Genomic DNA, 22,611 nt, shown 5'->3' with positions numbered 1-22,611 from the left:
GGATCATGCATTTCAGTTCTGACAAGTGGAAAGTAACGGTCCCCTCCTTGCATGCATAGGTGCCTTTAGACAAATACATACTCGGGTGTGTGATTGTGACGCATATCAAGGGTCAACAGAAGGCCATGTGGAGCCAGTGTGATATTCTTCATGAAGGCTAAAGTAAAATTGTACAACAGCTGCTGTACCATGCAGAAAAAAAATTGATCATTTAGTGTATGTTTAACTGACCATGAATAGCATCTTACTCAGAGTATGATGTGATATATATCTGGTTTAGCATCCCAAAATAACTACGGCTTTGAGGAACACAATAGTTGAGGGCTCCGGTATAATTTCGACCATCTGGGGTTCTTTTACATGCACTGACACCGCACGGTGCATGACGGCCTATTGTTTCGCCTCTATTAAAATGTCCCTGCTGTGGCTGGAACCAAATCTGCATCTTTGGGTTCAGCAGCCAAGCACTCTAACTACTGAGCCAGCACAACGGGGCCAAGTATCAAAATGCATGCCATTACATTTGTTTCTAGCCTGTGGTTTTCTTCACAGAACTAATGTATACAAGGAAAAGTAAACAGCAAGAAAACACTAGTTTTATTGCACATTATATTCACATTTCAGCAAACATTCTCTAGGAAAAAATTTCTCATAATGTTTTCATGGAAACCATGAACAAAACAAAACAATGCACTTACTCCACTCGAATTATTAATGGGCAAGGTTGCATCTATGCTACTACACTGCGCTTATCACAAAACCACAAGCCCCATCTGCTTTGGCCAATCACTTGATGGAACTAACGGAGACAGATGTCGCACACCACAGACTGGTCGTCTCGCAACATATCTCTGCATATGTTGCATTTCAATTTCATGCCTTTCCACTTAGTTTCAACTGTTGCCAGCATTACTAGTCACCCATCTTTTCTGAAATTCCTTTTTACGCTGTTGGGATCAGCATCCTTGTTAACGATGGTCTCTGGCATTTTAGATGCTATCATTTTCACATCTTCCTCATCTGGAAGAACGAAGGAAATGACAAGCTTTGAGCAGACAAAAAATTAGGGAGACTCCTAATCTCCACCTGTAAGGGTATGGTGTGCCAGCGTTAATGGTTCTTGTCTGCAGATCCCACTGTGGATTCTCGTTAATTTACATGCCCTTTGCTACAAACATTACTACTAATTCCTTAATTCATGTCTCTGTTATCTCAGATATACTCATTAGCATACGGTCGTAGGCTGCCCTGTTAGGTGATAGACAACCTGGCATAGACCTCTGTAAGCCTCAACCTTTCTTAATTGGAGCTGAAACGTTGAAGCTGAAATATTTCAAATATAACTTTGTAAGCTTGGCTTAACAGCTCCTGCCATGTCGTGTGGCCTCGTGACATTTGGCTCGTGGCACTTTTGGCTTGTGCACAGGGGTCATCTGTTAAACACTGGTTAACATGCATGAAAAATACATTTTCACACAAACTGGTGGCAAATGGTCAAGTGGTGCACTGCAGATTCTGAAATGTATACCTATATTCATGCAAGGATTGCATCATCACATAACATGATCAAGAGTTCTATCAGTACCTGTAGTTACATAGCATTTCAATGCCCATTAAAGGACCACCTCAGACAATGGTTGTTGTTATCTCAAGACCTGTTCTAACAGCGTACTGACGCCATTCCACTGAGCGATGGACATGTATATGCATACCCTAGATAGCTCATGATTGTGGATCTCATTTATTTCTATGACTTCCAAGGAGTTCCTGTCGTCAGAAACTTTATGAAATCGGGACAGTAGTCTTGAAAGGTGATGAAAAGAAATAACCAGGTTACCTTGACGCAATGCTAAATTACAGAGGGTGAATATGCTGCATGAAGATACCAAGAAGCTTGTACAAAGAAAAGTGAGAGTGAAATGGCAGGATTTTTGAAACATTGAAATAAACTACAAACTATACTTGTCAAACCTGTCATTAAGGAATGGAAATCATGCAGTAATCAAAAACACAACATGGAGGACATTTTAGGTCATCTTCACAAAACACATACCCAAACCTCACACACAGCTTCATACTTATGAAAGAGGACAAACCAATATGCAAGGAGTGTGGAGATGAACTAACAATAAACCATATCTTACACATGCGCCAGAGTCGAGAAAAGAGGAAACATTCTGTACAATTTCCAACAGATCCATTTCCATCCCAGCATGATCCTAGGAGAGACGTGCAAATTTCCTGCATTTTTGTTTTCCTAAAATGTTCCTAAACAAGCTACATCCTAAAGAACATTTTAGTCATTACACACAAAATAAATACATTAAACCTTGTTCTTGGTGCATGGCAGCATTAGTCGCTTAGGCACCATAAAAATCAACACAATGCTGTAAGGTATACCTTGGTTAGCTATGTTATATGAGACAAGCTTTCGGCCTGGTGTGGTCCTTATTCACGTGACAGCGCTGTCATGAGGGTCTATGTCCCAGCGATCGGAAAGTGACCTATTCCAATAATTTTACAAACTGAAGGTGATTGTACAGATTTCTAAAGACTGGAGTGCTCAACTGTTTTATCAACGTCCGCCTGCTTTGACAGCCTGGAGTGAAACTGTTGAAGAGAATACATTTTTGAACATTTAACGCGTTTCTGAAGGCGTTGCTTTCAATTACGGGGCCAACAAAAAGCAGGTGAATGTCAAACGCCGCCTAGATAGGCTTTCTAGCATGACAGCGGTGTAGCGTGGAAAATCGCTCCGCCGATCCATCGCTGGCGCCGCTGACTTGAAAGGCGAACTGTTCAAACTTATATAGCTACTGACCACACCTGAAACACTGAATTGCGCATGATCAAGGCAGAATTTCTCTAACACTGAGCACTGGTAGCTATCGATTTCGCGCCCAATATTGTGAAAATCTGTCCTCTCTTCGATCATTGATACGTCCACGGTTGAACATTTATGCGCCTCGGGGTAGGCCAGCCGTGGGAACATGGATGCGTGGTTGTAGCAACGATCGCTTGCATGGCACACTCTGCAAAATTCCAAGAGTCAGCTTCTTCAACGAAATGTGCAGCGCACATTTTCTACCGCGTACCTAAGCCCGGCGATGCATGCATATCGATCCCGATCGTTTCAAAGCTGCGCGGCCGTTCAGTCGGGTCACGCTAACCTCGAGCATGCGGGGGTTTAAGCTACATGTACGCAAACTTCAACGACAAGAAAAAGATGCAGCCTAAGCACTTTAGTCTAGTAATCCCCTATATACCAAAGAACATTGCTGTTCACAGGGAATTCGGATCATTCACGCTTCCGGCTTTCCGGTTGTGCACTCTTGCGGTGCGGTGCAGTAGGTCTTCGCCTCGACGAGTCGATGTGCAGGCCTCTAGTAGATTCGGCATGTCTTCTGCCACGGCTCTGAGGTAGAATTTAAACGAAGAATTTAGCTAAAAACATCCTGTTTCCTCGGTCTGCATGTGAGGAACGAGCATAATGCCATTTCACATACATACTTTGGACTGCCGAATGTTCAGCTGCACGACGAGGTGTATGTGTGTTGTGCCGGCGCTAGATCTTCAGAGGTCCATGCAGGACCTAAGACAGCGTAAATGCTAGGAATAGCTCGCTCGCATTACGGGCAGATCGAGGTGATAGTTTAGTGCGAAGCGAAAGCTGCTCGTGAATGTGCGTATCTCGATGCCAGCTGGTGGAGCTGGTGCAGTACGTAGCATATCGCCTGCAGCTATGTGCTTGACAGCGATGTTTGCCGTAGTCAACCCTAAGTGAAGACCGTGATCTATGTTAGAACGGATGCACTCTTCGTAGCACCTCATCGAGAGTCGCGGCTAGCTGATATCATAGAGGATGAGATCCATTCACGCGTAGCAAGCGGAATAAATAGGGCCGCGTTAGACGTGCATATAGCCATGAGCCTGTATATCGACGTCCGCCGTATCTTTACGAGAATCGAATGGATCCGTCGGACGTACCTTTAGACACTTCGTTCTTTTTTCGGCCGGCAGACCTCATTCCAGCTTCTTGTCCCTCGTCATCTGCCGCGACGATCGTGTTTGCTCCGCAGCACACCGCTCGAGCATTCTAAACACGTTTACTGTCCTGTTCACATTTTCCCCGACGTGAATGTTCAGCTGGCACTCAAGGATGAAAACAACTCGCCTGCGAGATCGAACGCTTTGCCGATGGTCGCTCATCGATTGATTTTCGCGTAAAAGGGGAATAACCGAGCAGTCTCAAGAAAGTGTTCCATTATTCTCTCACTGAGGCGAAGTTTTCAACACGGAAGCACAAAAGGAGAATGCTCGCTTCGTCGTTGATTGCACGGGCCGCTTGATCGTGGTCTCGGTCTCGCCGCCTCAGCCGCAGCACGGCCGGTCTCGAGGGAGAGCGCGCTTCTTTTCTCTTACGCGCCAGTTTAGCACGGTTGAAGACGAGCACTGCACTGTCTTATACTGCTGACTGGCGCTTGATGCTTTGTCTTCTATCAACCAGATACTCGTGGCACTCGTCAGTGATTACCTAGCTGCTTAGGGCGACGAAGCTCATTTTATGCTTCTTTCGTTCTTGGCCCCGATTCTCCTTACGCTGTTCGTTTTGATCACATCCGGGTGAAGAACTTGCCTATGATATCTCTCGAGCATCACGAGCTTGAAACTAGTGATACATATTGAGCACCAAAAGCTCGAAACTAGCACTGAACCTTTTACAGCCAAAAGCGGCAGCTATATGGATGATATTCTGCGTACCCTTGATGAAATTTTGCCTAGTTTGCGTCGGGTACGACAAAAGGATAAGCTCTATTGAGACAGCAGAAATGATAACGTAAATACCGTTTAGATAACTCCATAGTAGCACGGAGACCACGTAGCGGTGCTTCGAAGTAATGAACTCGCTACTGAACTCCCCTTATGTGTTTTTTTTTTCCTGTACCTTTAGTTTCTTACACTCCTTACTAGAGCCCTGCACGGGTTGGATTTTCCAGCCCCTTCCCTGGCCACGTTTGAAGACCATCCCGGGCCCATGGTTCCAAGCCCATCGGCAATGATTACATGGCCCGGACCCGGCCCCCGCTTCTACGACAGGGCCCGAGCCAAACCTGCAAAGTAAGTCTGAGCAGATGCCTTAAAAATGTATTGCCTAACTAGCACATAACAATAAATCAAGATGAGAGACAAACCTTGCAAAATATTTTTGGTAGAGAAGGGCACGGTTAAAGCACCGACAGAAGCAAAGGCTTGGTGAAGAATATTTTGACAAGACATTTTATTTATGTAAAGCTATCTAGCATAATGTATGGTATGGATTACGGGTATTTTAACTATGACTCCTTATAAGCAATTGGCTCTTGGTACAAGTTCTTTGCATAATCACCTACAAAAAGACTGCCCCTGGCAACTTTGTCCCAGAAACATGAGTGGACAAGGGCAGGAAAAACAAAAATTTACATATTTATTGAACTTGAAGAAATCACAGCAACATTGGGCCACATGTCTGTGGAGACGAAACGCGGTAGTGTATGTTCATTGTGCATGTATATGTTATTGGATATGTAAAGATTCCTAAAGCAATAAGCTCTTATCCTACGGCATTTATTATAGCGTAGAGACATTCTTTGGTGGGGGAGGGCAAAGCAGACAGTCAGAATTTTTATGAACAGACGGCTGCCTGCCTAGCAGTCAATTAAAGGTCCTTGTCCAGGGGCTGTTATGAGGCTTCAAATGTCCAGCCATTAGCGGTAACACAAAGGTTAGAAGCTACTCTCTTGCTCACTGATTGCTGAGAAATCCTAAGCTGGTGGTGTTGAGTACTTCAGTAGGCACGTGCTCATGCAAACGGGCCGTGTCATGCATGGCAGGTTACAGCACTTCCATCCAGACATCTATCTATCCGTCTGTCCGTCTGATGCAGGGAGAAGGGAAGGCAGAAGGGAGGAAGGTGGGAGAGAAAGTAGAGGTCACCAGCCAGCACTCTTAAGTAGTGCTAGGTGGCATTGGCACGGCGGGGCTAGCCTCCTCTGCCCCGTCCCCAGGGTCGGCCAGGCTAGTAAAGGTTGGCGAGGGTTCCTCCAGGCGTAGACCATTATTCGCTGATGCCATGCTCTCAGGTCAGCAACTAACATGGCCGCGCGAGGACAAAACATCCATTGGAGCAAATGCTACCATCCTGCTCTCGAAAGCCGCCCCTTGGCCCCCGCCCCTTCCTCGGGAAAAGGCTGGGAACACCGATCTTAGCGTCTTGGAGCCGGGCATACTCTAAAAGTTAGGAACCCAGAGTGTTGAAATCTCCTCCACCTTCTGTTAACGGAGCGATGGTGCCTGATGAATGGAGAGGCATGCCTCAGGCAGGTGGTAGATGGCCGTTTAAGCTTGGCCTCATGAGGGACGCGTCGCAAGGGTTTGCTTTCCCCCTCCCCAGCTTTTCTTCTCCCGGGGTTGTGCACGTGCAGAAGCGCCCTTTTCGGCGGTGCTGCGGCAGGAACCCAGGCAGGCAGCGCGGGGAAAAGCACTCGAGCCCACCTACTCTTGCGCCTGTTGCATTCAAGCGGTTTAGGCTTGCTTCCCTCCGCGCGAGGAGAGCGCTGCCACGAAGGTCGACACATGGCGAGGGCGCTCGTGACCGGCCTTGGCTCAGATGAAGAGGGCAAGTTTCTCTCCTGCAGCTGCTCTCCTGAGAAAAAGAAGCCGTATCGTGGAAGCCTCGTAGATGCTTGGAAAATCTAAGCAGCGTCGGGCCCAAATGGCGTATGGAGGCTCCCTGGATTACTGTCCCCCACCTCCTCTCGATCTTGAAGCCCTCCACTTCGGCACCCACTTGACGACGCCCTCCTCCTCCCTCCTTGGAACTGGAGACAGAAGGGATGTGTCATCCACCATGCGTCTATTCCTTCTCACCTCCTCCTCCGTTAGAAAGGGTAGATCCCGCATCCTTGTGGCTCCCAACCACACAAACTTCTTCCCTTTCAGGCTTTCTAGGAGAGCCCTTCAGGTCCCCTGCCAGGTCCCGCTCACATCGCTCTTCCCGCTCCTCTTCCCCACGAGCCGCCTTCATTGCCGCCCCCTCCCCCTGCTGTTGGAATCGAACCGATTGGGCTCCGTCTTCTTCGTTGAATTCCTAAACCCCTCTACCGGCCAGCCGTGTGCCTCCGACCTAGAGAGGCGGCTCTGTGAACTATGCATGCGCACCCAAGACCAAAGTGGAAAGGAGGATGTGTTGGCTCTCTTGATGGATGTGATGTCAAATAATACCTTTTTTTTTCCAGAAGTAAGCCTCAAACCCAGATGCCCACTCAGTCTCCCGAGCAAAGAAGGCTGGCACACTTTTCAGACAACGATTGTGCGCACTTTGCAAGCCCTAAATTGTCTTTCATGTGTCGGTCTGGTGCAGTTTGTGGGCCATCATCCCTGTAGATGCAAACTTGGCAAAACTCGGAGCCAGTTGCTCTAAATTCAAGAGCATAGCCCTTGGTCCCACCCTGCCTGCAGCCTTCTCACTGCGGTGTGTCGTTCACGCATGATGGTGTTTCATATATGACCGCAAACTCTAGATAAAGAATTTGTCGTCCTTCTGCCACCGCCTTGCAGTTTAACTAGTTTTCATACAGCAGCACAAGTGTGCGGAAGTCTCAATTATTGACACGGCGTAATCATGCGACAGTCTCTGAGAGAAGGCATGAGGAGACTGCGTAATGGCATTAATTTCGTTTCTTCGCACTTGAAACCATTGCATATCTGCCGCTGTGCAATGATCGGTCACCAGTTGCTGTTCTCTTCGGGGTGCACTAGAGGACTGGGACATAAGCGGTGACTTACAGATAATTTAAAATAGTTTGGCGAGTTGGCTATCACGAACATTTGTCGATTGTTTTTTTAAGATGATTCTGTTATGGCGTGTTTTTTTAGGCAGAGCAGGTATTTTTTGTGTGCCAGTGTGAATGCAGTAGTTTATTATTGGGAGGTTTTATTGGCTTCCTCGCAGCTTCAGCAGATGGAGTGGCTCGGCCCATAGAAATGATTGGGCTTCTATTGAAAGGTAGGTGGCACTCATCTGTGCAGACTATTTTGTAGTGTTGGCAAAGTGCTAAAAAAGGTGGTTTGCTCCAGCTGAGAGACAGTTTAAATGTATGTTGGCCCAGGCTTAGAAGAAGTATTCAGAGACTTGGAATGGGAGCAGTTAGGGATAAGGGTAGGTGGAGAATATCTCAGTAATCTGCGATTTGCTGATGACATTGCCTTGCTAAGTAACTCAGGGGACGAACTGCAAAGATTGATTGATGGCCTAAAATCAATATGCAGAAGACTAAAGTAATGTTCAACAGCCTCAGGAAGAAACAGCAGTTTACGTTAGGCAGCGAAGCACTGGATGTAGTAGGTGAATATCTCTACTTAGGACAGGTAGTAACCGCAGATCCGGACCATGAAACGGAAATAACAAGGAGAATAAGATTGGGATGGAGCACATTTGGGAAGCACTCGCAGATTATGACTAGCAGCTTACCAGTATCGCTCAAGAGGAAAGTATACAACAGTTGCATCTTACCTGTACTCACCTACGGGGCTGAAATGTGGAGGCTAACCAAGAGGGTTCTACTTAAGTTGAGAACAACGTAGAGGGCTATGGAAACAAAAATGGTAGCGGTAGCATTGAGAGATGGGAAACGTGCAGAATGGGTCAGAGAAATAACTCAAGTCACTGACATTCTAGTGGAAATAAAGAAGAAAAGATGGGCATGGGCAGAACATGTAGTGCACAGAGAGGATAACCGATGGTCTAAAAGGATAACAAATTGGATATCAAGGAAAAGAAATTGTGGCAGGGGGCAGCAGAAAGTCAGGTGAAGTTAAGAAGTTCGTAGGGTCAAGTGGATGCAGCTAGCACAGGACCGGGTTAATTGGACGAATATGGGAGAGTCCTTCACCCTGCAGTGGGTATAGTCTGGCTGACGCTTCTGATGATCCAAGATGAGGTCGCAATGCAACAGAGAACTGAAAATTTATTTTTATATTCATTTATTTATTCCTGAAAAGTCCCTAGCAGGAGGGGACATGTTAGAATGCTAAATCATGTTAAACGGCAAGAAATGCCAAAGCAACTGGGTTATGGAAACACAGTTGTCTTGGAACTGTGAATCCTAATCTGTCACTTTTGAATGTTGATTTCATGACGGCAAAGGTTAAATTACAGTCATGCTCTTTGTGGATCTCATGAATTTTATTGCAGCGGAGTTTGAATAGCCTGTACAGCACAGCAGTTACAGGTTTTTTGAAGCATTACCCACTTGAAATGTCTGTAGCATGTTTGCAGTTTGTGCACTGGGCTGGTCGCACACTTGCAGACGTTGGATGTTTCAGTAAAGCAGCTGTATCTTGTTGCCAAGGTTTGCCTCCTTGCTTGTGCATGCTACATGAGTGTGTCCCGTGACCATTCTTGTGTCCAGGAAAGCATCGGCGGGTGGTGCTACTGAAAGCCGTGGGGCAGCGTCCTTTTGGGCTAACCCAGCATCAGGAGTACCTGTACTGGACCAACCTGGAGGGGAAGAGCGTTGAGCGGGCACTCAAGAGCACGGGTGCCAAATGGAGCCGCCTGTTGGGCCAGCTCAAGTACATTGACAACCTGCTCGTATTCCTCATCTCCTGCCAGGCCGGTCAGTGTCCCTTTCTTCCCTGTCTGGTGCACACTTTCTTGGGTGATGTGAGGGACAGAGGGGGTGTAATAGTGGCAGCCAGTGGTCACTGCACATCCCCTTCTTGTCGATGAAGTAACAGAGTTGACAACTCTGTTATTGGAGCCTGCTAAGCTACCTCCTTTCGTTCAAGAATATGTACTGTCTTTGTTAAAAGCTTAGAGCCCAGGGGTTTTGCTTATGAGCCATGCTGTGTAGCTCGTAATACATCCCCAGTGTTTCAAATCTCCTGACAGTAAGAGAATTCTTTGTCCTGCCGTATGCGTCTGGAAACACGCATGATTACTAAAGGAGTGCTAATAAAGGCTTGGAATCCAACTTCTTGGGCTCCAAGCTATTAAAAATGGCTTAACACAAAGTATGGATATACCAAGAAAAGAAAAAAACACTACGATTGAATTATGGCACACCTTTTTGTACAAGGTGTATAGTGAAGTGTAGACTTCGATGGGCGGTTCTCAGCCCTTTTTGCTAATTTGTTAAAGTGCTTCTCATATATGACCCTGCTTCCGGAGCTCAAAAACTGTGCAGACAACTGAACTAGGGATTGTACAGAGTAGCTGTAAAAATACAAAGGCAAAGGTTTCCATGGAGAACTGTGCCTGTCTGCATTGAAAGTCGTCAGTCATTTCCTCGCTGTTTGTCTCGTGGAGAGAGAAAACTGCAGCAAGAATTGCATGCCTCAGCTTCTGGGCAATGACACAAGTTGTTAGAAACCACTCATCGTTTAAGGTAGATAGGTCATTGAGTTAGAACAGCAGCGCCACAGCAGCAAATTACTTCCCCTGGCCATTGTCGACGTGAACGTACCGAAGGGTAAGGCGATATATGTTTTGAGCCGTTTTAGGGAAAAACGTCCAAATTGCGCCGAAGACGGGTTCCATGGTGCCAGTAGCATCCTGTGTGTAGTCTCTGCTGAAGCAGATAGTTCATTGTGGGCAGCAGCGTTCATCGACCTTGTGGGGGAGGGGTGCCTCAAACGTCTGTCGTCAGAGTTGAGTGGGCCCTTTCTAAATGAGTTGTCGCAAAGATAAGGGAAGGTCACCAATCGGCCCCTGGAGGACTTGTCACTGTGTACATTCGTATCAATGATTCTTCACAAAAAGATTACACCCTTCCAGTCTGTGAACAGCAGGGATAGAGACATTGGGGCTTCCACGTTATTCTTTGTTCTCCTACTCCTGAACAACACAAAAGGTGCCACCTCGGGTCCCTCAAACTATTTGTCGCTTGCCTCTCGCCTTTGAGTAGCGATTTTGCATTCATGATTTTTTTTTTTAATGCCTCGGAGCCAAGCGCTCTTCGAAAACAGTATCCGTGGCTTGTTGTTCAGAGCATAACGCAGTTCACAGTGACGACAGTCTATCCGTTCTGGATAAAAAATTTTTCCAACCAGCTTCTTTGTCAGCCAAGGAACCAAAAAATGGAAAAATGAGAAGCCCCACTGGTGAAAAGTGCAGGCTTTGCGCAAGTCTCTATGCGGCTGTTCCTCCTTCTTATTCTCCTCCTCCTGCTTCGTGTGCACTTGTGGTGGCGCCTGGCACATGCTAACGAGCGGGCAGGCTATGCAGGCTTCGCAGTGAGCTGTGCACTGGGCGGCCGCCACTGCGCATAGGTAATGCCGCTTCTCTCCTCTCCTTCAGAAACCGAGTCCTGGCATTGCGGAGCAAACTCCAGCTTAGGGTCCCTGTCAGCAGCAGCATCAGCAGTAGTTATAAAAAAAAGGCCACAAATGGGCTTCTGCCACGCGAGCCGGACTTATGGCTGTGTAATAGCGGAAGCAATCACTGGCCCATCGGTGCAACCTTTTGGTTCATGACCCCATTCCCAAGCGTTTCACCACAGAAGAGCCGAACACCAGGTGGGGGGAAATGTTGTACATGTTGAAAACCGATCGGTGCACAATGGCATCAGGGATCAAACTTGGTGCCTCCGAAATGCAACCTGGGTGCTCTGCCGATAGCAGCTGTCTGCCGTCATGCTCCGTGCTCATACCTGTTTGCGTCTACACAGTGCACGGCATGTGCGCCAGGAAGTGTTCTCAGATCCGGCGTTTTTGCAATCATCGTTGTGGTCACTACGAGTATTATCTGCCGAGAGTTCCTCGCTTGAAACATCTTTCTGTAGAAACTCTCTTCAGTATTCCGCATTTCCTGAACATGGGACCCCAGTAATGTTAGTCAACGTCCGTCATTCAGCTGTAGGGTGTAACCAGCATGGCTGGAAATGCCCATGAGAGACCTGTGCAACATGCTGAGTGATCCTTTTGCCGCCCCTTTATCGTGCGATCTACCTATTTCCACTCACAAGGATTGTGGCATTGTGTGCTCAGCGTGGCGAAATTGAAACCGTAGAAACAGTCGGCTGAAGCTGCTGCTAGATGGCACCTTTTCTCACTGGAAGCTTGATGATGAATCTGCTGTATAACGACGAGGCCGGAATTTCGAATTTAGGCTGAAATTTGTTCGGATATAGCACGAGACGAAAATGTGACATGATAAATTCGGGATAAAAACCTCGTATTATGCATACCAGTCATGTGTAACATGACGGAGATGTTGAGAAATTCTGTGAAATTTGCATTTATCCTGTTTTGGTAGGCAAGGTGCGACTGACCTGTTTCCAGTTACGTGTAAGGCGTGGGCACCGTTGTCTTGAGGGTCGTGGCATAGCGTGGTCAGCGTGGTTTAGTTTCTTAAAAGAAACAATGTTTCCTAAACAAGCTATGATATCCCGACATTTTCATCCTCTACTAAAAAACACAATACCCCCTGTGCTTGGCGCATGACAGCTCGAGTTGCTTATGCACCATTAAACCCAACATAACACAACGCACACACAACACTCAGGTTTGGCGTGAAATTTGTTACGCTCGCTCTTTGCCCTCAGAGGGCTCGGGGTCGACGAGCAGTGAAAACGTGCATGCTGCTTTGCAGTACATTGTTGCATTTGTATTGTATTGTATTGGGGTTTTATGGCGCATAAGCAACTGAGGCTATCATGCGCCAAGAGCAAGGTTAAAATCTGTTCTTATTTGAAAAGGGAAGAAGGTTCGTTAAAGTTTACAGTTTATTCAGAACGTCTGCTTCTTTTAAAAAACTAAGAACACATGTTAAGTTTATTATTGCTCTTTCTCCTAAAAGTAATTTGGGATGGAAAGGGATGGCACGATCATAAAAAATAGTGAAATGCTTTCTCCGTAGTGTCTCTAGTTTTGGGCATGTAATCAGGATGTGGTTGACTGTGAGTACTTCTCCGCATTCTCCACACGTAGGCTTATCTTGTTTCATTAGTAAAAAATTATGTGTGAGATGTGTGTGCCCGATACGCAGACGGCATACTGTAACCTCCATGAAGCGTTCCTGATGAGTGCTTGTTTTCCATTCTTCTATTATAGGCTTTACGAGGTGCAATTTATTACTTTCTTGGTTATTCCATATAGACTGCCATATATCCTTTTGTTTTCGTTTAATTAACTTTATGCAATCCTTATAAGGTATGTTTACTTTCTTTATTTCTTTCCTGCCTGCTTCAGCAGCACACACGTCCGCTCTCTCATTTCCTTCAATGCCCATGTGGCTTGGAACCCAACAGAATATTATGTTATGTCCTTGGGCTGATATCTTTATTACATCGTGTATTATGTTACCGAGTAATGGCATGACTGCATTTCTGGAGTTTAGAGCTGTGAGCACACTCAGTGAATCTGTATAGATAACGCTGTTCTCAGTGCCCTCGTGCACAATTTTTGCTACAGCTACCCGGACAGCATAACACTCGGCTGCAAATACTGATGCACATTGAGGAAGTCGAATAATTTTTTCGGAGTTCGGATCCACTACAGCGCTGCCAACATAGGAGGCAGTTTTTGATCCATCCGGGTAAAACTCTGTGCATTTTCTGTATTTCTCTTTTTGTGCGCGATATTCTTGTAATATATGTTCTGTAGGAGTTTCGCCCTTTTTGAACTGTGCAAGAGTGAGGTCACAGACTGTTGGAAAGTTGTACAAGTTGTGACAATCGGGTAACAGATGTGTTTTTTCCGTGTCCTTATTTTGAGGACATATGCGCATGTAAGTAAAGCTCGTCTATCTTTCAGTGAAGGCTCGTTAGTTTCAACATAGAGGCTATGCACAGGAGACGTTCTGTATGCACCACACGCAAGGCGGAGGCCTAAGTTATGCACTGGGTCTAATTTCTTTAAATATGATTGCCTAGCTGATCCATAAACTATGCTTCCATAGTCGAAGGAGGAGCGCACAACAGAACGATATATATGCAAAAGGCATGCCCTATCAGATCCCCAATGTTTGCGTGAAAGGATTTGGAGGCTTTCTTCTTTAGTGCTTGTATGTGAGGGAGAAAAGTGAGTTTTTTGTCAAAAGTAATGCCCAAGAATTTATGGTTATTGTTTATGGGCAATTTGATTTCATTTAGGTGTAAGGTAGGATTGGGCTGTATGCCTCGTTTGAGCGAGAACATAACTGCCACTGTCTTCTGCGGAGAAAATTTAAACCCATTTTCACTGGCCCATTTTGTTAGCTTATTTATTGTTAATTGGATCTGTCTCTCACATGTGGACATGTTGCATGATGTGTAGGCTATTTGAAGGTCGTCCACATAGAGTGAATACATTATGGAATTTGGCATTACTTTACTAATCGAATTCATTTTTACAAACGAAAAGTGTGGTGCCTAAAATGCACCCTTGGGGCACACCATTCTCCTGCAGAAAGGTTCTTGATAAAGTGGTCCCAAGACGTACTTGAAACGACCGATGTGACAAAAAGTCACTTAAAACCTTTAGCATTCTGCCACATATGCCTAAATCTGCTAGGTCGCGCAATATCCCATACCTCCAAGTTGTATCATATGCTTTCTCAAGGTCAAAGAAAACGGCAAGGCGATGCTGTCGGTGTATAAAAGCCTCTCTGATAGTGTTTTCAAGACGCACGAGATGATCAGTTGTTGAGGATCCTTTTTTAAAACCGCACTGATGAATGTTTAAAAGTTGATGAGATTCTAAAACAAAAGTTAGTCTGATGTTTAAAACACTTTCAAATGATTTTGCTAAACAGCTGGTGAGAGCAATGGGCCTATAACTACCAGGAGATGTCGGCTCCTTTCCGGGTTTTAAAAATGGTACGACAACAGCTTTTTTCCACGCCTCTGGCAATTTTCCTAGGACCCATATTTTGTTAAAAAAATTTAATAGTGCCTCTATGGCTGGTTCGGATAAGTGGGCGAGCATTTTGTAGTGAATTTGGTCAGGACCAGGTGCAGTTTGTTTACCGGCAGCTAGGACATTTTTTATTTCTTGTAGTGTAATTAAGCTATTATAGGGTTCTTTTGTACCACTACTTGTAGGGAGTTTTTGTTTCTCTGCTGTGTTTTTGTGTTTTAGGAATGTTTGAGTGTAGTGTGGTGAACTGGAAACTTCAGAAAAGTATTTACCTAAAATGTCGGCCTGTTCTTGTATAGTTGTCTGTACTCCGGGGGCTGTTAGAAGGGGAATGGTAAATGGAGAGTAGCTGCCATTTAGCTTTCTAACCTGTTCCCACATTTGTTTTGATGTTGTTGAGCTGTTTATAGAAGTTACATAGTTCTGCCAGGAGGCTTTTTCGGCGCGGCGGCGGATGTAGCGGGCTTTTGCTCTTGCTTTTTTAAACTTGACGAAATTGTCTTGTGTTGGGTATCTGCGAAAAATTCCCCATGCTTTGTATTGTTCTTTTTTTGCTTTTTTACATTCTTTTGGATACCAGGTTTTGTGATTTTGTTTCACCACTCCTGAGGACTGAGGAATTGCTATATGTGCTGCAGTAAGGATACAATTTGTGTAAGCATCGTTTAGTTCATCTATATTATATTTATCTGGAGTAATTTTTTCTAGGCTGGCCTTCTCTCGGAACAGTGCTCAATCGGCTAAATGCAGCTTCCAGCGTCGCGGCTTGGATGGGATGATTTGTGGTGATGATGTTAAGCTGATTAGCATAGGTAAGTGATCACTTCCGTATGGATTATCTAAAACGTCCCACTTAAGATCTGTAAAAATTGATGGTGAGCTGAGGGATAAATCAATACAGCTCATTTTGCCTGAACTAGATGAACAGTAGGTTGGTTTCCCAGTGTTAAGGAGACAGATATTATTACATAATATACAATCCTCGCTGATTTCACCTCTCGTATCTGTTTTTCTACTGCCCCAAAGGATGGAATGTGCATTAAAATCTCCTACTATTAAAAATGGCTCTGGAAGCTGCTTTAAAAGATCTTATAATTCATAACTACTAAATTTAAGGTGTGGCTCTAAGTATATGCAGCACACAGTTATAGTTTTAAAAGCCTGTAAGGTTACCGCTATAGCTTCAAACTTAGTTTTTAGTTTGTGTTCTCGAACTGCTACTCCATTTTTTACTACTATGGCAACGCCACCTGAGAGCCTGAGAGCTTGCTCTCAATCGCGACGGAAGACTGTATAGTTTTTGAGTATGTTCTTATGTTTGGGACCTAAATTTGTCTCTTGCAAACACAAGGCTAGTGGTGAGTGAGTGGCCAATAAGTGTTTTATGTCATTTATATTAGTTAAAAGTCCTCTGCAGTTCCATTGTAAAAAAGCCATTTTGTATTAAATGGGTAGAGCAAGTTAAGTTTTGTTTTCAGGCCCTCTGATTCGGGGCTTTTCTCGTTTTTGTCGATCCAAGGAGCTGCGCCGTCCGTCTGACGTCGACGGCACAGGACTGCCTTGGCTTGTGTCCATCGCGTCTTCTGACACGCTGGACGCCCGTGCGGACCGCACAGGTGCGTTCGTATTTCCCCTCACCGCATGGTGAGAGGCCTTGAGGCCGGCTGACCTGGGGGTCTGCGCAGCCTGTTTTTCTGGTGGTGGCGCAGCGCTGGCCGCAGCCACCAAGGGCACGGATGGCCCTGCTCCCGGTTCACTGTGTGAAACCTGGGCAGGTGCCAGAGTCTGTTGTGGCTCAGTGCCCTGTTGTGCCACAACAGAATAGGCCGGTTTTTTTGACAGAACACGATTTCGTGCTTCCCGGAAAGTTATGTTTTCTTTGACCTTGATGGTAATGATTTCCTTTTCCTGTTTCCATATTGGGCATGTGCGTGAATAGGCAGGATGACTACCCTCACAGTTGGCACACAAATGTGTCTGAACCTCACATTTTTGGGAATCGTGTTCATGGGAAGCACATTTTGCACATCTCGGCTGGCCGCGGCAGGTCTGGGAGCCGTGACCATAGCGTTGGCACTTGAAACAGCGGCGAGGATTTGGAATATATTTCCTGAGTTGAAGTTTCACATAACCTATTTCGACTGATTCGGGGAGGATACTTTGTGCAAATGTCAGGACAAGGTGCTTGGTCGGAATCTCTTTGTCATCACGCCTCATTTTTATTCTGTAAACATCTGTTACGTTTTGGTCTTTGAGGCCTTCTAGAAGTTCCTCTTCGGTTAGGGATCTGAGGTCATCGTCAGAGATAACTCCGCGGACAGTGTTCAGAGTACGGTGTGGACTGATGGTGTGGACTGATGATGATGAAAGTCTTTTGGATTTCTCCAAAAGACTTTAATGTGGACAGTTTTTCATGTTGATGATTATAGAAGATTTCCAACAGAAGGTCTCCGTTCGGAAGTTTCTTTACGTTGTAACCCTGACCTATTACTTCTGTCAGTGTCTTGGTCACTATGAAAGGTGAGATTTGTCTAGCCATTTTCTCAGCGTTGTCACTGTGTACTACATGAAATCGTGGGAACCTGTTTGGGTTTTTCAGGAAGAATTTAGAGGTTTCGACGGTGCGACCCCTTTTTCGGGATCGATCATGTGAGAGTAAAGAAGCCATAAAGTAATGTTGATGTTCGGCCAGGGTGGCGGCCACCCACCACCGAGCCCAACAAGGGGACGGGACGGGAGCTTCCGAGAAAGTCCAGCCCACGCCAGCCTTACACCCTGACTATAACCAAATATGGCGTAACACAGGGTGGTTAGCCACACAAGGTTAACCCTTGCCGCCTGGAAAATGAAAAAATCCAAGAAAAGAGGAGGAGACAGGAAAGTTGTAAGCAAGAGGACAGGAAAGCAAAAGATGAAGGGGAGGACAGGAAAAGGCGACTGCCGATTTCCCCCGGTCAGGTCAGGCCGGAGGTGCCGTCTATGGGAAGCGTGGGCCAAAGTGGTGTGTTGCCTCCGCCGAGGGGCCTTAAAGGTCCAAACACTCGGCATCGGCTAAACCACCAGGATCCCCTTTTCCCCAGACACGACGATGCCACGCACGGCTAAACGTGGGTGCTCAGGGTCTGTGGTGTCGCACAAAACACACAAACACCTGCTTTAACAGGTGCCCCCTGCGGGGAGTACATTGTTGCGCATGCACCCAAACCATCAAGTTTGACTCCCCAGAAGTAAGCACCAGAAAGCTGGTAGCAGTAATTGTAAAAATAATTTGTTCGTAGAGCGAGTAAGCCAACACGCTCCCTCGACAGCGTCACGCGTCCGGAGGTGTATGGTACCTGGTACATGAGGCAGAGGCGTTAGCACAGCTCAGCTGCTCCTGTGGTACTACCCAGCTTCATATATGCAACACGCCATCCCATGCAAGTGCACAGACAGTTGTGGGACCCACCATGCAGAGCGAGATCTCTATTAGCCGTTAAATGCATGCTGCAGTTCAGCACTCTGTAGGCTCTGAAACGTTGCTCAGATATCTAGTGGCGACTTGCAGTGTGCCAATGCCACAGAATCATAATGCGGTGATCAACTACGGCACTGGAGCTGGTGACTGTTGGTGTAAAGCACATCTTCTGATCTGCATGCATGTGGTTGGTAGTCTGCAGCCCATACCATAGATTGGCTTTTGTGCTGAGAGTACTGGAGCTGAGGCACTTAGCATGTCAAGCATCAGCATCTTCCTGCAGCACTGACTTGTATTTTTATGCATTCGTGAAAGTTGGTGCGACATTCGATTGCTTTGGATCCAGAAATTGTCGACTATCAATTTTTTTGGGAAACCCCACAACTGTGGGGTTTCTTTTGCAGTTCAGTTCTTCAGACGGGAAAAATCCAGACATCTGGAGGAACACATCCAGATGCATCGTGTATTCCCCCCGTCTTAGTACAAAGTGTCGAATTTGATTGTTTTCATAATAAAGTGAGCATTTCAGTTTAGATTTTTACACTTCCAGAAAAGCAGCATAAAAGCAGGTGCTATTCAGTTATTTCATTTAGTAAATTATATCTTTTCATATCCAGGTTTCCAGTGGCCGACCATCTACCATTTCATCTGGCAACCTAGTGTTTGGAAAGAATTGTTTAGTGTCATTTGGCCTGACCACCCTGTGAATAATGTTACTAGATTACCTGCAGTTTGCAAACTCCGCTGGGACTCCGTGGCGAAACGCGGCCCCCTTCTGTTCCCGCTCACGAGGTGGCACTATCTGCGCTGTTAGCCTGGTCGCAGGATCATTCCTTAGCCTCCGCTCCGCCTTCATACACCAATTTACGCAGACTGTTCCACTTCAGGGGCAATATTTTCTAGATAGAGTCTGCAGAAGCATTACTTTTTATTGTGCAAACAAAGCGGCAGTGAAAAAGCAAGAACTATCGCATGCGACCGAGGTGTGGTTGAGATGCCTGACTTGCTACACGGGAGCCTTATTCATGCAGCTTTGAAGACGAATCAGGTCCGTGTTCCTTGATGGTGTATCGGGCGTTTTCTTAAATTGCATTTTGCCCATAATTACTGTCAGCGGCGAGCCAGCAACAGCAGTAATCGCATATATTACTGGAATCCTAAAGTCAACAATGACTGGTGTAACTGTTGCAGAACGTTCAACTGCTGCATTAATTTTTTTTTTTAACAGAAAGATACTGATTTAGATCTGGAAAGCTCGCTTTTTTCTATGTAAAAGGTTGATGAATAATGGGAATAGCAAACGTACGTTATACTGAAGACAGTTTACTGATTCAACAGAAAAAAAACACCATTTCATTCGCAGCAATATTTAAAAAGCTATAGAATTACAACAGGTGCACTTTTTTGTTTGCCACAGCCACCTTTCCTTAGCTCAATAGCTGGCGGTTCACGTCTCGGGGGAAAATGTGCATTCATGCTACAATAACATAGTTCAGTATCTAAATAACATATATGCATGTGTTCAGCACCAAAAAAAAAGCGAAAATGCTGTATTTTTCTAGCTCTTTAAGCAGCCCCTTCCTCCCATTTATTTGATTAGAAAATTCAAAAGCGAACGAAGAGGACGGGAAGAAACGAGAGAAGAATATGCGCACAGAGAGTGCAGGCTTCCAACTTAATTTATTTCATGAGGGGACTGTAAGGTTAGAAAAAGGCAAAAGCAGCAAATTTAGAAATGTGCACGAGATAACAACAGGACGCGTGTGCATAAGAATTTCTAAGAGTTCTGATGTGTTACATAAGAATTCAATCTCTTTTCTTGATATTGATGCATCTGCCCCCCCCCCCTTCCCATATGGCGATGTAAAATGCCTCTGCAACTTCTCTTCCCGTTTTTGTTTTTGCCTTCAATACGAATTTTATCTTTGTTTTCAAGATAAAGTAAGCAGCCTTTGCTGTTGCAGCTTTTGCAGCACAAATGGAGATTGCTGCCTGTGGCGGTGCGCATGCATTAATCGTGCCGTGTTCCAGAGCTCACTCATTAAAATAATGCCCATCATCCAGTTTCTCCTTTGTAGGATCGACTGCATGACTGGGGAGTCTCTTAAACAACCAAAGTGCATATGGCGGCCTAGCTTGTTCTGATGAAATGTTCTTCTTGCATGAACTGAAATTTCGTTTTGCAGTAGCCAAAACATGCCGCCTGGTTACATTTGGCAAAGACTGTACCTTTCTAAGTTTCAGCACCATGCACACTTGCTCAGTTTTAAATTTTATAAAACTATAAACCGACTACCCCAATTTCATGTCTTAGTCTCAGAAAATGAACTGCTACCGGCTTCATGTAATGCAGCAGCAGACTTACATCGTTAATAAACCCGATTACTCAACATATATCTGCTGGGTGCTTCATTCACCCTCCCTTGAAGCTTCGATAAGTAATAAGATATACATCGGAGCCAATGGGCTCTGGATTTCTGATAACACCACGTAAACGCTGTTGTTTGATTTCGGGGTAGAGAACTCAAGCTAGACAAAGGCTCACGTGAGCTGCGCCTCGTGAAGATGAGCAGCGTGGGCGCGCTGACGCCACTGCGTCGCTCTACAGGTTTAGATAAATCTTGCGAGGATTCACAAGGTTAGCGATAAACATGCAACAGAGTTGAAGAAAACAAAAAACGTTCGGCAAAAGAGTGTGTAGTATGTAGACTGCTGGCGTGGGCAGTGTTAGTACGGAGGCCGGAGGCTGTCAGTCCGGTCAAACGACAAGCGTGCCCCCGCTCGGCGGGACATGAAAGGGTGGCACCCACGGCGCCGGAGTTTGCAAACTGAAAAGTAATCTAGTAACGTTGTCTGTGACTTCATGAACTTCTCCTGGTCTTCTAAAATGTTTTCTTTTTTTTCCTTTGTTCCTCAGAGCACTATTGGACATTCCTGGGGCATGAATGAAATTCAAGCAGATTAATAGGTAGCATCAATTCCTTCTTTTTGCTAACTGCTTGAACTAGTTACTCATTGCTTTTTTTATTCGTACCATTTCACTTGGTAAGAAAGTATGTAATCAGTCAAACACATTATTAATAAAGAGTATTGATTAAAGCGCATTTTTTTTTTGTCTGTTGCACCTATTTCAATATCTTTTAGGTACTACTCATAATACGGAAGTGAAAGTGAATAAACCCTGAATAGTGTGTCTCGATTTTTACCTAGCAAGGGTAACCATGCATATATACACATTACACAGTGCTTTCTTTCAAATGCTTGAGGAAAGTGACAAGAATGGGTGTTTGACATTATCTCAAGCACATTGAACATGTAAGCCAATAAGCTATTTGGCCTACTTTCATGCAGTTTGAAACAAATCAGCAGCAGAATGCAATATGGTATAGAAAAAGTGATAACACAACAAAACATTTTCGCCATAACAGCTAACTTTAGACTGTTGCACTGCCCTCCTTACATTACTACCTGTTTCAAGCTGAACTTGCAAAAACTACTAGCAGCCACAAATAAGCACCGCTAGCTGCTTTTGCTGCTGCGAGAGAAAACAATAGAATGGAGGCCATGTGTGTATCATCATACGTGATTTGTACTTGATGGCACATCAGCAATCTCAGTGGTTAGTGCGCTCATCTATTCAGCTGGGGTTTGATCCGTGCCGCCATGGCTGCATTTTGATTTAGGCACAAAATGTAAGGTGCCCATATACTATCTGTGCATTGTCGGAGCATATTAGGGAATCCCAGGTGGTCGAAATTATCCTGAGCCCCCCCCCCCTCTAGGCATCTCGCCTAGCACGAGTCGCTTCGGGACATTGAACGCATTAACTAAACCACTGCAGCACTGAGCATAAGAGGTGTGATGACTGCCATAATTTTGATGGCTTGTTACCATGTAGTATTGAAGGCAACCATCAAGTTGCCTTTCGGTCGGCTCTGGGGTGCCCCAAGGAAGCGTGCTGGGGCCATTATTATTTTTATTATATATTAATCACATTACAACTGACCTTGATCACAGCATGCATATCAGGCTATTTGCAGATGATTGTGTGCTTTTTAAATAAATAACTTCGATTAACGACCAAATCGATCTGAACTCCTCTCTGGCTAAGATTTATGAATGGTGTAAAATGTGGGACATGAAAGTTAACACTGATAAAACCGTCGTTCTTCGCTGCGCTCGCAGAAAAGCTCCGCTCTCTTTTATCTACAGACTAGGTTCTTCATCTTTGTTGGAAGAGGCCAAGTACAAGTATTTGGGTGTCACACTTACTAATA

General features: G+C 45.3%; 1 protein-coding gene and 1 long non-coding RNA gene across 2 annotated transcripts; one reads left to right on the top strand and one right to left on the bottom strand.

Moving 5' to 3' along the window:
* Positions 1–574: 574 nt before the first annotated feature.
* LOC146183567 (uncharacterized) lies at positions 575–3,878 on the bottom strand. Its single transcript, XR_014708774.1, has 2 exons — positions 3,511–3,878; positions 575–3,415 (listed from the first exon to the last, which is right to left on the bottom strand). It is a non-coding gene; the product is annotated as an uncharacterized LOC146183567 (long non-coding RNA).
* Positions 3,879–4,007: 129 nt separating this feature from the next.
* Positions 4,008–21,431, top strand: LOC146183566 (low-density lipoprotein receptor-related protein 6-like). The gene is made up of 5 exons (XM_084609150.1): positions 4,008–5,118; positions 7,991–8,044; positions 9,450–9,656; positions 15,586–15,689; positions 21,252–21,431. The coding sequence occupies exons 2-4, from the start codon at positions 8,023–8,025 to the stop codon at positions 15,654–15,656; spliced, it is 300 nt and encodes a 99-aa protein (XP_084465276.1). The 5' UTR covers positions 4,008–5,118; positions 7,991–8,022; the 3' UTR covers positions 15,657–15,689; positions 21,252–21,431.
* Positions 21,432–22,611: the final 1,180 nt, after the last annotated feature.

This window comes from Amblyomma maculatum, chromosome 7 (assembly GCF_055883805.1).
Source record: "Amblyomma maculatum isolate TAMU_Amacu chromosome 7, ASM5588380v1, whole genome shotgun sequence".
Lineage (NCBI taxonomy): Eukaryota > Metazoa > Arthropoda > Arachnida > Ixodida > Ixodidae > Amblyomma > Amblyomma maculatum.
Note: the sequence above shows the minus strand (reverse complement) of the source record. Positions and strands in the feature narration are given on the sequence as shown.

Coding starts and splice junctions, on each gene's coding strand:
- LOC146183566 (XM_084609150.1), top strand. CDS start 8,023: ATGATTGGGCTTCTATTGAAAG. Junction 8,045..9,449: donor GATTGGGCTTCTATTGAAAG/GTAGGTGGCACT, acceptor TCTTGTGTCCAG/GAAAGCATCGGCGGGTGGTG. Junction 9,657..15,585: donor CCTCATCTCCTGCCAGGCCG/GTCAGTGTCCCT, acceptor AATTTTTTCTAG/GCTGGCCTTCTCTCGGAACA.